Source organism: Electrophorus electricus, chromosome 13, assembly GCF_041902795.1.
Source record: "Electrophorus electricus isolate QZ-2024a chromosome 13, ASM4190279v1, whole genome shotgun sequence".
NCBI lineage: Eukaryota > Metazoa > Chordata > Actinopteri > Gymnotiformes > Gymnotidae > Electrophorus > Electrophorus electricus.
Genome location: NC_137509.1, coordinates 14107266 through 14123225, shown reverse-complemented (window position 1 = coordinate 14123225; position 15960 = coordinate 14107266). Strand labels below are relative to the sequence as shown.

Genomic DNA, 15960 nt, shown 5'->3' with positions numbered 1-15960 from the left:
CACAATTCACTTATTCTACTCACTATTGTGCAGAACTATCTCTTCTAGACTAGTATAACTGATCACCAATCAGCCGGCCCCACTGATACTGACCATCCTGATCAACACATTTCATTTTCGTTTTTAAACTGGTCTCAGATCAGTGGATGCATGTGATCACTCACGTGGCCTTGCCCTCTTTAAGGAAAATGCACGTGAGCGTGAGCTTGAGCGTGGCCTCCACCACCTTCACAGACATCGGCTTGAATTTGAGCATCAGCTCAAACTGGGGCGTGGCGGCGCTGGTATACTTTTTCATATTTACATCTGCTGAGGCTAGAACTTTCCGATGACCCTTCGTCTCCTGTACGATATAGGAAAACACCTTAGAGGTACGGCGTCAGCCATTCGTGAAAACTGGAATAACATGATTTTATTACTCTAACCTTTTATATGCTCAGGGACCAATTACCTAACATTAGCTAATCAGAAAAGAACAGCTAAAGAGATAATCCTGTTAATGACTTGAAAAAAAAATTTTAATAGACTACATTTGACAGGCACAATATACATAATACCCCTGACTTACACAATACTACTAACAATACCCAGTAATGAACTATGTGGTTATCTTTCTCTGGTCTAATTACTGGACTATTGTGTATCATCTAAATTTACCAAGCTCAAGTTGAGCAAGAATAACTATTAATTATGTATTAAAATAAAAAAATTAAAAACTTTCTAAAAACAATCAAACAATCCAACAAAAAGCTAAGCTGGTAAAGACACCCCATTGAGTCACAACATCCTCATACGAGGTTATGGGTTCTGGAATTTTGCTAATTTCAGCAAATGATAAGCGAGGAGATTTCCTGAACTTCTTCAGCTCTTTAAGTGTGTATTGCATAGGTTTTTTGTTTTTTTTAATATAAAGCCTAGATTTACATCTTCCTTTTCTTTTCTGTTTGATACTGTGGTTGACCAAATTATAGTGCAGTATATTATATTTCACATGTAAGCAGAACCATTGCATATGCAAAAATGTGCTAATCTGTATACCAATATAATAAACAGGTTCAGTGTCTACACTAACCTAGCACAATTTATGTGAGATGTAGATTAATATCTTACTGAGTTGGCAGCTAGCGCATAATAACTGTCAGGCAGCAAGTGTCACCAATGTACGACTGAAAACTATGCTAACTGCGCTGTGCAGGTTTTCTTGATTAGAGCAGCAAGAGTAGTATAAATAGATTTACATTTTCAATGACAAACGTCCAATCTTTGTCATCAAATTCATCAGCATTCGGATCCTACGAAAGAATTAAGGTTATAGCAGCATAGTTAGTTGAATTTCATCACTGATGTTATTAATATTGAAGCTGTTTTAATATTTATCAAATTACATTAGGTATAATTATGCCAAAATCAAAAACAGATCAATGTTATATTAGCGTGCTTATGTGGGTTACCCAAACAAATCATAAGTGATTTGAGCTATTTTCTGTGCTATCTGGTATTTGATATGTCTTTTTTTATAAAATATAGTGATATCTGCACCTTGAACAGCGTCACAGTAATTTCCACATTCTCTGGCACCTGCCACACCACCGTTCCTCTGTATGGATTCTTGATGCCTGGCTGCCATCCGTGAAGCTGGAAATATGTTACAAGTTAACAGTCATAACCACCCGCAGGTTTTTTTTGGCAATGGGTAACAGGGTCAATAACAGTACAGGAATACCTTAATTTAGGTTAGAACATAGAACCTTTGCAACTTTAGTCAAAAGGTCAGGTAATCTGAACATCTACAGCAGTCAGGTCATAGGTTAACAGAGCTGCTCACACCCTGGTCACATCCTGGTCAGTCCTTGGTCACATTCTGGTCATATCCCGCTCGCTCCCTGGTCACACTGTGGTCACATCCTGGTCAGTCGCTAATCACACCCTGATGACTCCCTGGTCACAACCTGGTCACCCCCTGGTCACTCCATATTCACACCCTGGTCACTCTGTGATCACTGCCTGGTCACTTTGTGGTCATACCCTGGTCACACCCTGGTCACACCCTGGTCACTCCATGGTCACACCCTGGTCACTACCTCTTCAGTTTGCTGCCATCTGGAAAGCGGTACACGGCTATCCACTCACAGATCAACAGACTTAGGAACAGTTCCTTTCCAAAAGCTGTGTCTTCAATAGCACATTATTGATTACCACCTATTCCCCACTACCCCCAGATTGTCACCCAGCATTTTTAACACTGTACACCCTGCACCATTTGCACATTCACTGAACACTCACTTTACACATGCAGGGAAATGTAACTTATTATTCAGACTGTCTGTGTATTAACACCTCTTGTACAAAGCAATTGCACTGCCACTTGAAAGCCAGTAATATTTATTTATTCATACTGTAATATTGTTGTGCTTCTGCTGCTCATAGTGCCTTCTATAAATACAGAGTGTACCTTACTTACCTTATTTATACTGTAATCTACTCTCAAACTGCTCTTTGTGTAAGATTGTAATTTATACTGTAATCCCATTCTGTCATCCATGTAAATGTATGTTTTGCTGCTTTGGGAAGGCTGTCAATAAAATTCCCCTATACGCATGTGTAATGACAAAAAAACCTCTTACGTTCTCACTTATCTGCACTAAATCCTGCATACCACACAAAACCGCATTCAACCTGCTCACAAGAGCAAGCCGTCAGTGATCTGAATTACATCGCACGTTGGCAACACAGGTGCAGAGGACAAAAGTATGACAGCGATACACCATCACCCACATCCTCTTCTTACCTTAGAGCAGACACGTCTGTTCCTCCGTGTCCACACCACTCTCAGTTTGTCTGGTTGCCTGCAGGTGCAGAGAATGTGTAAAATTAACCTCAGCTCACCCACACTAACTAACAGAACTGACTAACAGTTCTAATGGTCTCTCTCTCCAAGAGCTTCTTACTGAGAAGCTTCATTGACACTGTGTTAATGTCATGAGATCAAAGAGACATTCGGGACATAACAAGCTTGACCAAGATGAGTCAAAAGTACAAAAGGGGGATCAAGGCCATTTCAGAGCTGATTTTGCATGAGACTAAGTAGCTGAAGAGGAAGGTAGGGAGGGATGCCATCATGGGTGCATATTCAAGTTATTGAGTTAATCATTGAACCACTTCCAGCACAGCCTCATCCTCAGCAAAATCCCACACACTTCTCACTGCTCCCACATGCTTCTCAATGCTCTCGCACACTCCACAATGCTCCCACTTGCTTCTCACTGCTTCCACACGCTTCTCAATGCTCCTACACACTTCTCAATGCTCCCACACACTTCTCACAGCTCCTGTATGCTTCTCAATGCTCCCACGCGCTTGTGTCCATCAATTGTCAAAGCTCCCTTACTTATATTTATGCAGTTCAGCTGTACATTTTTAACCAGTGAAAATGTTTTTTTTATATCTGACATTTACATTATTTTTCAGTTGGTGTCTTTTTCTTTATGTAGAAAACGGACATATAAATACATGTAAAAAAAAAAAAAAAGATGGCATTTTGCCTGCTACAGGATAAGAAAAACAACAGTGAATTTGTATGAATGTACAAAAATATACAAATAAAAACATGAATAAGCAATAAGAAATGCTACACATACCAATTACATTTAAATTTACATACCATTTGCATTACATTTACATACCACACAGCCTTGTCAATACATGAAGCTTTTACTCCATGGATGCTGTGCTCTGTTCTAAGCAACACCATAATGCTGATCTATATGACCTGTATACATGTACATTTTGATGATGGCCACTGGGCAGAGAGAGCGAGCAATGAGAATTACCAGCATACTGTGTGCCTCCTCACATTCTGGAAATTAGTTAACAATTAGTAATGTTTAAATTAGTAATGTTTAAATGTTGATCAAAGTAGTTGATTTGTGTCTGGTTTAGTTTATTCGCATTCGCTTTCTGTGTTTGCTATGCGTGGACCTCGTTAAAGGCATTGTTGTTGCAATTTTTCCTTGAGCAGAAATGTCTCACATCTCTTCTTCACTCTCTTCACATAATATCATTTCAGGCAAGTTGTGACTGTGGGTAAATGTGCTGGTGGCGAACCCAATCACGATGGGTCGCCAGGCACATGGGCATTCGAGCAGGCAGCACTGGCACTGGGCTACTTCCTGTACAAGCTCCTGCTAGCACCGGCCAACCTCCAAGGAGCCATGCATGAGACAGACAGAGTGGAATTCATCTTCAGTGTTGAACCATGGTGAACAACACAGTGCTACGTAGTGGAGGATGCCTGTGAGTAGGAGCCCCATGAGGTGAGGCTGTGTGGCCCCTGAGCGAGTAGCGTTGTAGCAACCGCTGTGCTGGTTGTGCAGGAACAGAAGACAATGTGGACTCTTGGTTCAGTAGAGCAAATCAGCTTTACTGCCCTCATTGACACTGGTTCACCAGCAGTTCACCCTGCCACACCACAAACGGCACACCCCAGCCGGTATCACCCCCTCTGGAAGTAGCACACCATTGTTGAAGCAGCCTTTTTTGGAAAAGCTGAACATGTGGCGTCCGAGCCAGTTGGTGGGTCTCCTGGGGGCTGCGCACACAAGCACCACCCTCATCAGCCTCAACGATGCCGAAGACGATGCAGAACACGGAGAGTAGTAGAGTAGTAGAGGCGGTTGAGAGGGGCACTGCTTCTCTCGTCGCACCCAGCAACACCGGACTCCATGCAGTGAGTTATCGCCATTCTGCGCGCCAGTTCACCCACTACCAGCTTCATGGGAGAACGCACGGCCATGAGGGAGGACTGGGGGTACCCACTGCAAAGGAACAGGCACCTCGTGACACTTGTGCTGGCCAGGATAGTGGACAGGATGTTCCCTGTCTGCTTAGTGTTCATGAGCCTTCTTAAACACGTCACCATTGCAATCAAGTAGTTTACAACAAGCAAAATGTATTCTGTCTCTTTTTCTGTGCCAATGCTACAATATGTATGTGGACCAGGCTGCGGAGGTGGTATGACGGAAGGAGATGACTAAAATATAGCCGATATTGGTTACGACTTGCTCCGCTTTTTGCCTCTTGCTGAACAAAAAAACAGGTTTCTTTCAGAGGGTGTGGTCCTTGCTTACTGAAACATACTGGCATGTAAATGTACTGATAGCTTCCAACCATTTTTACTGAGCAGTTCTTACTCCAAACAGAGAACTGGGGTAGTTTGCCTGATGTCTTGGCAACTTTCCATTTCTTGACTGTGCGTAAATGATGAAAACAAACACAAAGGGTGAAATCACATTACATTTAGATGTAATCCTTCCTGTAAACCCCTTCCTGTAAATATTGCGCACATCCGCCGGTCTGGACTCCAAAGCTTCCGATCCGGAGGTCCCTTTGCATGGATCAGTCGTTATGCCAATGGGAAAAAAAAATGCTGACAGGCCAGTCTGCCAGGACATGTCCTCCACACCCCGATGGCAACTTCCTCTGAGTGTGGACGCGCGAGCGGCACACGGGTACAGCCTTGGGCACCAGACCTAAGGAAGGGGGGGGGGGCACTAGCCTCTGACTCTCATGTTGCAGGTCACGCTAAGCAACAGCTGGACAAGCACACGAATGGCCTGGTGAACCACTGACTGAATCACGTGGACGACCAAAATAGTGTGGGACCGTGGCAGATATTAGGGGCCTTGTTCAGTGTGGTGAAGTGAGAGGTGCATAGTCATAATCATGACTAGTGAAACAGATGCACCTTTCATAATTAGAAATATGTTAATTTCCATATTTTAATGTACAGCTCTGCATGCAGTCTTCCTAACTGTTTGTCAACACATAATGTGTGTATGTAAAGGATATTTTGGTTGGATATGAAGAGCATTAAATCTATAATACTGGGCCATATTGGCCTTTTCCAATTATTTTAGGGTTAGCCATGAATTGAAGAGTCATGTAGTTCACCACTCTTATGTTGTTTTGTTACAGATGTCAAATGGGGCAGTTTTGGACATATCTGTACGGCCAGATGGGTGCGCAGTTCTTACCAGGCTGATTCTGTGTGTAGGCCTATGCTTGCACATGCATGTGCACTATCTCATCAGTTTAGTGACCAAACACTGTTAGCCATGAATCAATATAATCAGACCACACAACATGGCAACTTCCTTACTTGTCCTTAAGAACATTGCTGTGAACACTAATAGTCGCTGCTTAAAATGCAAGACATCTAGCCTCTTTCATTAAGACTTCAACACTAAGAGAAAAGTTACTTAACAACACCTGAATTTACCATAATGCGACTCCTTAAATTGCAAAAAAAAAAAGAACAAAACATTCTGGCTACTTGGACGAAGGGTTTAAGATTACTCAGCAGTTCACACAGATACTGCATGTTTGCTGAGCATTTGATGAGGAAACAGCACTCAAATGTCTGACTCAGACAGAATATCACAGAAAAGGCGATTGATACATAAGGCAGCATAGTACAAACAGGTGGAACCCTCAGGAGAAAGTTTTGCACAATGCACAGTTCCTGCAGAACTACATTCAACTGTGAACTCAAAATTTGAACTCCAACATGCCACGGGTCCCTGTGACACTCAAAATGTGTTTGTGCTCTTGAACTGCAGCAAGTGGTCACAATAGTCTGAGATTTGATCATAAATGTATTCTTAATTTATGACACACTCTGTGGACATTCTGCTGTATGGATTGGTTTTAGAATGCTTTAAAAAGATTAATTGGTCAGTCTGGTCCGTTGAAGTCGGTGGCATTTGTATCCATTTTAGGAAAAGTGTACATTAAACCTAATGTTTTGTTGTTGTTGTTGTTGTTGTTGTTTGTTGTTTTGAGCAATAACCCATGTTATTACAGTGCAGCCGGGTTATGTGTTCTACCTGAGGTTTATTGGTATTAACTGCAGTTGCTATCACAAAATGTGATCTTTGGGAGGGTTACTCTTATATTAACACAGTAATTAAATCACAAAGTGTGTCATAACATGATAACAACAAACCCAGCACCAGTGTTATGTGATATCAACAGGCTAAAATAAAACCCAGTAAAAAGACGTTTAGCTTTCTCTTATCAGTCAAGCAACAGATGACAGAAAGTTTACTCATCTAATGCGGTGGGACAGGGGGGTCATTAACAAGTGAGTGGGTAGTGATGCAGGAGAAACAAAGTCTCCGCAAAGTTCATTCCTCTGTCGTCACTGAAAACATGTCCTTTTGACCAAGCTCCAATTAGGACAGCTTTCTTGGTGTATCGGGGATGTATTTACCAACCGGGCGGAACTGGGTCTCTTGGATTCTAAGGCGTGTCTTGCAATCAAAATAAATGGTAGGTTCGCCAGAGAATTTGCACAATATTTTGTGCCCAACACGTTGATAACATAATCTGTTGATTTATATATGTGTGAACTCAAAATTCTTCAATATATTTATTCTGCTCTGTCCACTCGTATCAAGACAATATAACCGTCCCTAACAGTCATTTGGAGCGCAAATGACAATTATTATGATAAACAGAGCTGAGGGAAATTTAAAATAACACGGAAGTAAGATGATATGCACACAGGAGGGGCCAACCTTACTTTCGCTTTTTTTAATGGATGTTATTACACTAAATATTCTACGTAGGATTATTTTAGAAAAACTAAATTTCTTCTTGATGTAAAATTATGCCGGTGAATTTACATGTTTAACAAACTTTGATCGCATCACATGGCACGCAAAGTGATAAAATGATCCGTTCAGACTGGCTGCTATCCAGTGGTCTCTTCAGCGTCATGATTTACAACAATACGCGTTTCGATGAAAAGTCACCAGAGATGTCCGTGATTAGTACGTACCACCTGTCCGTGCACTCGACCGTAACTTCTTGGTAGGACGCGACGAACTGGAACTTTGATGCCCTCTTGCCCACACGCTGAAGTCTCTTCCAAACAGAGGTCATGGTGCACTTCGTTTTCGCAGATGTCCGCTGAATAATAAACAGCCTACATTGAAGAAAACAGACTCTAGACCTCTGGCCGGTCGCTGCTGCGCTGCGCTCCGTTCGCACGTCCCAAAATGTCAAATCACGAAGTGGCGACGAGGGAAGCCCACATGATGACGTTCAAATCACAGTGGCTGGGCCAACTGTCGAGCTGACTAGGGAATGGCCCTGAAATATGATGAAAAGCTGAATATTCCTAGCTTTAGCAGAGGTATGAATAACCTACAGTGAATAACTATCATTTCTATTCTGGACTGTATAATTTGGAATTTCATAATGCTCGTATGGTTCCTCGGTAATGAGCAGGCATGTTGAAACTAGTTGTCTAGTTTAATAAGTTGCGATATCTTTCCTCATTGCTTGGTAGGCCTGTGCAAAATTAATGTTGACTAAACTTTTAGGAAATGTGAAAGGATCCACAGTGTGCAATGATGTATAGTAGGTGATATTATCTATTACCTTATATATTTAACACCTGAAAAGTGTTTGTGGTAGGCTATCCTAAGTCTTGAAGGCATGAACTATTGTGTAGATGAAGCTTAAACATACACGGTACCATATTGATGGGCACCTGTTTTCCTTGAGCCCTTTGTTCTAAATGTTGGCCAGAATGTAGACTGCAGTGTACCACAGCCTCCCTCTATGCTGTTGATGAAAAGTCTTCCACTCTATGCCAGGCCACAAGCACCACATCCATCCAAGCAGGGATAAACGTCATTTCAAACTTATGGGAACTATTGTGTGTTACAGACAAAAGGTCTAGATTCCATCCTGTCATAAGTATTGATTTTGGTGAGCTACATCAAGGCAGTATTCCAGACACTTTTTAAAATGGGTCAAATGAAGACACGTGGTCTTGGTTGGAAAATTTTATCCAGTCCAAAAAAGGACATAAAATGTGTTTGTTATAAATACATATATGGTCTATTTAAAGAGCATCACTTGATTTTAACCTCTTTATTTCCCAATCCAAGGAAAAGAGGGAAAGAGAGAGAGAGAGAGAGAGAGAGAGAGAGAGTTATGAAGGATTCAGAGGGCTTAGTGAGGTGAGCGGTTGTTCTTTAGAGCAGCTGACTTCCTGTATGTTAACACTGTTGTGATCGCAGCATGTTACATTTTCCTGCAGGTCGGCTCACTTATGTAATTACTAGCAGCAAAAAAATGCACAAACAGAAGTAACAATGAAAGGCACAAACCAAAGATATTTTACTTTTTTACCATCAGCTTTTCATGTACTCTTTGACAGGCTGCAAATTGAATGGCATAACATTAAGCTTATCTGAGTATGCCATGAAGTTACACAGTCAGCATGTTTAAGTACTTTTAGATTCAAATAGATTTAAGACTGCTTTAACCCATGTGGAGCATCACGATCAACTAAGCTTCATCAATAAACCAAATATTTGCTTTTTATCTCATGTCTCAGAGGGGCACAACTCTGGCATGGCAAATATTACAACCAATACTCAAACATGTTTCCAGATTGTTAACGATAGCTTTATCCAGATCTTTGTCTAGGAGTGGAAAAGTCCTACAGCTAGGTATTGGTATTGCTCCAAGCCTGAAGTCCTGAAGGGTGTTTAGACCACTTCTATAAATATAGACATGCCAACACCACCTGCCAACAGTCTGTCAAAACAGCGTTGGGGGGGGGCATTTAATGGCACAAAAATACAAAGTAAAATGGTGTTTTAAAAGGTCAGATATATCTTAAGGGAGGCATGTTATGTGTACATCTAACACAGTATGCACATTGTTTATACAATAAATGATTGTTTATATGTGTGTGTGGTGTAACCAGTAATATTACTGGGGAAAACTCCTCCATGAAGGCACTGGTGAGTTGGTGTCCAGTCAAGGACTTTCCCTTGTGACTTGAAGTTGTTCATAACAGGATCATGAGGCAAGTAATGCCCCAGCTATCAAATATCTGGAATAAATCCCAACATCAACAATGGGAATTTAGTTCAGGCATGTCAGGGACAATGAGAGCACTAAAGCATTTTAAGACAGAACTGAGAGAACCATTTCAAACTCCACATTTCATTAACATCTCGCAGAGATAAACCCATCCCCTTATACCTTGTCCTCTAGGGATAAATAAATGCAGTCTACCAGAAATGCAGTTTCTGTTATGGGGATTATGTGCAAACAAATGTGAGAATTTGCAATCATTCATAGGGAAAGTGTCAACAAAGAGATAACTTGTATTAATACCAGTATTCATGTAACTAGTTTCTGCATTTAAATAGATTTTCTTTTATTTGGTAAATAAGGAAGTCCTTTTTGGTTAAAACACAATTCTGGTTGCCGATAGACACCTCAGTATCGTTCAAATAAACTCAGATGGTAAAATAATGCTGACTGACTGACTGACAGACTAGGGGCAGACTGAGTGAGGTGGTAGTACACAGCTGCTGTGCTCTGCATAAACACAATGAGCCTGCAGGGAAACAGCTTAAATGAAAGTGTGCCGTATTAGGAGTGTATGAGCTCATCTAGGCATTAGGCGAGCAGGAGTGTTTATGTCTGACTGGGTGAGGAGAGGCAGAGCCATCAGTGCTGGGCACAGACTCTGAGTCACCATGTCCTGTCTGCAAACACACACACACACACACACACACATACACACACACACACACACAGGGGACATTTGTGCAAAGCTTTAACTTAGCCCTCATTTTATTAACCAGGATAGTCAATGTATAATGTACAAACAATGTAAAACTCTGAAAACTCCAGCTGCAGTGTAAAGGAAACAATGCTTTGACAATGCAATTAACAATGCAAATGTTTCCCAATAGTCTGGAGAGTTATAATGTGCCATTATATAGGTTGCTTTCTAACACATCGTCTTTTACATGACTATACACCTTTTAACCTGAATATTTCATTGTCACGAGTGAAAGTTTTTTAGGTATATTTAAATAATTCTCCCGCATTATGGATTGAAAGTTTAATGCTGTGAAAAGGCTACCACCTAGTGGCTGAGACTTTACATTCCCAAATTACGTCACAGACTCAGGGGGCTAATAGAAGGGAAAGTGACTCCCTCTTTCATACTGTGCTGCATGACACAACAGTTTATTCAAAGATTCCCAAGTGAATTTCAGTCCATTTAGAGGGAAAATGGGGGAATCGAGAACCCCATTTTTAAAAAACAGAAACAAAGAAACACACAAAAAACAGCCTGACAAAGGAGTAAAGCTGATACATTTGACAACTGTAATCCGTTTGCTTTTATTTAATGTTTTATTTCCAGTTTTATTTCCTATTAAACAATGGACACAGCAATATTAGTGGTGCATGCAGGCATTAAAGCTTTAAATACATTTACATTGGATGAATTTTTGAGTGAAAGATAATAATCTAATACCTCAAAACCTAAAATCTCAAAAACTAAAATGGCAATTTTTATATCTTGGTAAGAAATCTGCAGCTACAGCAAACCCCAGAAATAATTATAAGAGTTTTCCGTACAGCCATTTCTCTCTTGTGGCCATTTGTAAACACAGACATGCCCATTTGATTTGGGTATTCAGCTGTTTTGGTCAGGTGGGTCTGGAGAAGTGTCTGGGTGAAGTGACAGGGAAGCAGCCTTCTCAGAGCTTGACATTTGCAGTGGTCCCAGTATGAACCTTTCCTCCGCAGAAATAGCTGTGGGTGCATCAGAGAGATGGGGCGAGATGGTGGAGATAGGACACATGTACTGGAGCCTGTCTACTGGGCTAACACCGGCCCACGGGTCCCCGCCCAGCACCATTTCATCCAGGCAGAGTCCCTTGATCTCCCTCACGTGAGGCCCAGCAAAGACGCGCAACAGGGCCTGTACCTGCTGCAGCTCCCAGAAGCTCTCCAGGACCACAAGCAGGGCTACAAGTCCCAGCACTAAGTAACCTTGGGAGACACAAGGCGTTTTACTGAAGCGCTAGAATATTTTCAACTTGCTGAGCATTAAAATGATGTTAAGCACTATAAGTATGTTTACAGATGTGAAAACCTTTCATTATAGTCTGTAGTACATAAAGATTATTAAGATATAACAAAAAATTGATTAAGATATAACAAGGTTTCATGTGTCATGTGAAACTGTTTCCATTTCTAATGACTTTCCTTTGTTACGTTTCTGCTTGAAATCTGGGGCGTGGGGAGGCAGCAACCAGCTGGGATCCATGCTGCTCTATTCCACTGTGCCACTAGACTAAACAAGACCCCTTGCAGAAGTTAAGCTGCCTGGAACCTGATCTGGTCCAAGAAAAATGGCATGGCACCGATACATGGTCTCCAGCTATAGAATTACAGCACTGAAATTCAGGCTGCAGTTGGAACATCATGTGTTTGAACACAGACACCTGATTTGCTTTGGACAGATTCAGAAAGTGTGGATCTTGTACAGGTTCAGGCAGATTGGGCCTTGTGCACAATTAAGGAAAATCCCATAAAAGATCACCCATGACAAGGTCTAATGAATGTCCATGAATCAGTTCCCTACCAATATACTTTGAGTGTCAGTAAATACACCCTTCATTAAACTATGGTCTTGCTCTACCAGCAATGCAATAAACAGTAGACTTTATCTAAAGTGAGTCATAACCAGTCTGTGTAAAAAAAGACTCACAGGACGTGGCAAACTCCAGGCCCAGGCGCATACTCTGACTCTGCACCCTCCCAGGCAGGTAATCTCCAAGGCCAATGGTACTGAGTGAGATAAAGCAATAGTACAGGGACTGCAGGAAAGTCCATTTCCTCTCCACCAGACAAAGGGTGATGGCGGGAAGCACGAAGAACAGCGTAGCCGTGCACGCAGCTAAACCCCCGCAGCAGAGCAAGGCAGCCCTGTTGTGGGATAGACCCCAGTAGATCTGGAGGTAACGTATGGGGGCATGGGTCACCCATGGCAACAGGGCATCAGTGATGGAGGAGAACAAGAAGAAAGTCAAGGGAATGCCCACCAGGCAGTAGAGCATACAAAACGCACGACCCTCGTCCGACAGTGGAACAGTAACGCCATAACCTGAACACAAGTTCATGGATTATAGACATCACACCACGAAAAGTCAAAGTATTTTATCTTATACATTTAGAATAATCTTAATGACAATGACAAATAACATATATCTTCATGTGAAGGGGTGCTAATGCACTATGAGGTAATTCTGGCTGACAGATGAACGTTTACAAATAAAACTGTAAGAAACATCCCTCAGATAATAATTTGAAAACGTGAAGGGCCAAATAAAATAAGTTCCTTCTGTTCCCTCTGTTAACCTTTTGTTAAATTGTAAAATTATGGCTTTGCTCACCCCCACCAAATACAAAACAAATGTTTTAGATTTAGAGCAGTCTTCATCATGAGGTAAGGCTGAAATAGACCGCATTCATCGGCTTACCTGTTGTCGTAAGGAAAGTTATTATGAAAAACAGCGATGACGTGAAGTCAAAGTTATACTCATTGCTTTCAGACTTCAAGACAGCGATGCCACGTCTGTCCGTAAAGAGCACTTTTCGCAACAGATTACGCAGGCTCCTTTCTTGCACGCATTTGTGGTCTTCCAAAAACCTTCCTACAAATTCATGCACCTCTGCATCTAGTAAGTCTTCTTCTGGTTGCTCTAGCAACATAAAAATCACGCCTCCAGTAATAATATACAACACGTAAGCTATAGTCAAAAAGGTGAACGCATGATAACGACAAAAGGTAAGGAATGACTCTATGCTATGAGCCATAGTTCTCCGTGGCCCAGGTGTATTTTACGAAGTACTAATTATCACTGTTCTTTCTGTGTAACCAAATCCACACTCATGTTAAATCTTTCATGAATTGACCTGCAGGCACCTGTTACCTGAGAAATAAGAGGGTTTATTTTTAAACAGGATTAAGAAAATAAGTGCTTTCCAAAATCTTAACAGAAATGTGACAGGCTTAGTAGTGTATTATTTATTACAGGACAGCGTGTGTGAGTAATTAATTTATGTCAACTCTCTTCTGTGGTTCGCCAGTACTTAAATGTCTAGCGAGTTTTAGAAAAATAATTGAACTATTTATTTTGACTCGTTGTTTATAAAGCTCTTAAGATAACTTGCCGCATTCACCAAATTTAGAATTTTCTCTTAGAAAACGTATAAGTTGTTCAACAAAGACATTTTTAAAATGGATTAATGGATTGTATTCGCTTGAAGTGAAGAAATTCGAGTTTGAATATAGGAAATTAAACCTGATGCCTAAAGTCAGTACAGTGTGTGTGTGTGTGTGTGTGTGTGTGTGTGTGTGTGTGTGTGTGTGTGTGTGTGTGTTAAACTAAGAAGTCATAGTAGGAGTCTACATTGTGAAGTCTACCTCATTCTTCAAAGTTTTTTAATTTAATACAATTTTATACAAAATGAACAATAAAATAGAATAGTTTGATGGTCTTTAGTCTTTTCTAGCTCATCCTCATCCTGTAATAAAGACCATTTTTCTTAAAGGCTCCTTAAAGTCTTCAGGCATGATCTGTAGACTATTAGATCAGTTTCCACTTCAGCGGGTTCTGATGTGGTAACATTATATCACTCCACTCCTACTGATACCATCAGGGACGCTGACAGTGTTTAGGTTCTAAAGTCAGCCCTCCGCCTGTTTCAAAGGTACACACACTGGCAGAAGTTAAATGTGACAAGCATACTTTTAATATGGGCTTTATGCATGCATCCTGGCTATAATGACCTACCTCCAGGAATGGCACTGGTTAATTAGCTCCCTTGGCGTGGTGAACGGATCACCTCTTATGCATGTATGAGTGGTGATAGGGGGCAGCATAGTCTAAAGTTAGGCTACAGATAAGACGAAGTAAATACATGCCAAAAAATCATGGATAATGGATTATGCTTTTATATTTTGTTTTTATTTGTAGCCAAATTAATCTCACTTTAATATCTCTTTAAAAATTGAATGTTTTAATTAAACCTGAATGAAGCATGCACTACTAAAAAGTGGAATTTCTGGAAGTGGATTTCTGAAGCAATATTTCTCAAACATTATTTTGTGTGCTGATTTGTTTGCTGAATGCTGAATGAGTCAGATAAACATGCGATATTTTTGCAATGTTAACTATTGCTTTATTTGCTAATGTTGATGTTCCCTGAAAATATATTTGAAATCTTTATATGCAGACATCAGTATTTCCAGTTCCAGCGGAATAAAATATGACACTGTAGACCTTTTTTTCTTTTTACCTCTATCATGAATCTTGTTATCAGCACTCCATGGCTTTTTCATGAAGGTTTAATTACAATAAACATACTGATCAACTCTGATTAATAAGCTGTTGTACAACTAATAACTCTATTCTGCACTGAGGTCAGTCAACCAAGATTAACTTTGTGATTTCTGGTATACCACTGGACTTGGCCATGGTAAAACCCTTTTGTGCATGTATCCTGCCTTATCCAATCTGGCATATAGATGGGCCATATTATTGTTCATCTATATGAAGATCATAACTCCTCCCCTAACTCATCTTACAGGGTCCACATCTAAAAATACTATGCATGAGCACATGGGGTCGCCTTTGCTGAGGACAGACATTCCCAGCCGTGGATTATAAAGCAGATGGAACCAGCTGAGAACTCGTTGTGTCATTTTAGATGGCCTGATGGCCACTTGGCACAAATGGCCTAGGAGGGATCAGCCCTGACCATTTGAAGTGTAGCAAGAACAGACCAGGGGGCTGCTTGTTACAATCAAGGCGACACTTAGCAAAACACATTTTACTTTTGCATTTAATGTTTCCTCAGCATCTTAGATTCATCACTTCAGCTTTGTGAGCATTGTGCTGGGTATACTGAGAGGAGCAGTAAGAGATTAGTGTTTGCAATGGAGTGTGTGGTCAGGGCCTGGACACTATATATAGTATTGCAGAGGGGAGATGCAGGATCAACACCCTCTATCATTTGGTCATTTTCAGAAAGGAGTCAAAGCTAAAAAGTTATTTTAGA

General features: G+C 40.9%; 2 protein-coding genes across 17 annotated transcripts in view; both read right to left on the bottom strand.

The window, feature by feature from the left end:
- Positions 1–7973, bottom strand: part of ehbp1l1a (EH domain binding protein 1-like 1a) — a 37614-nt gene extending 29641 nt beyond the window's left edge. For all 16 annotated transcript variants that reach the window (XM_035519767.2, XM_035519769.2, XM_081725377.1 and 13 more), the window contains exons 1-5: positions 7841–7973; positions 2789–2846; positions 1540–1635; positions 1239–1292; positions 165–343 (exon numbers count right to left, since the gene is read on the bottom strand). In XM_035519767.2, coding sequence (XP_035375660.1) covers positions 165–343; positions 1239–1292; positions 1540–1635; positions 2789–2846; positions 7841–7944 — 491 coding nt within the window. In that variant the 5' untranslated portion in view covers positions 7945–7973. The remainder of the gene's footprint in view (positions 1–164; positions 344–1238; positions 1293–1539; positions 1636–2788; positions 2847–7840) is intronic.
- Positions 7974–11524: 3551 nt separating this feature from the next.
- kcnk7 (potassium channel, subfamily K, member 7) lies at positions 11525–14054 on the bottom strand. Its single transcript, XM_027017231.3, has 3 exons — positions 13377–14054; positions 12605–13000; positions 11525–11883 (listed from the first exon to the last, which is right to left on the bottom strand). The coding sequence occupies exons 1-3, from the start codon at positions 13711–13713 to the stop codon at positions 11525–11527; spliced, it is 1092 nt and encodes a 363-aa protein (XP_026873032.2). The 5' UTR covers positions 13714–14054.
- Positions 14055–15960: the final 1906 nt, after the last annotated feature.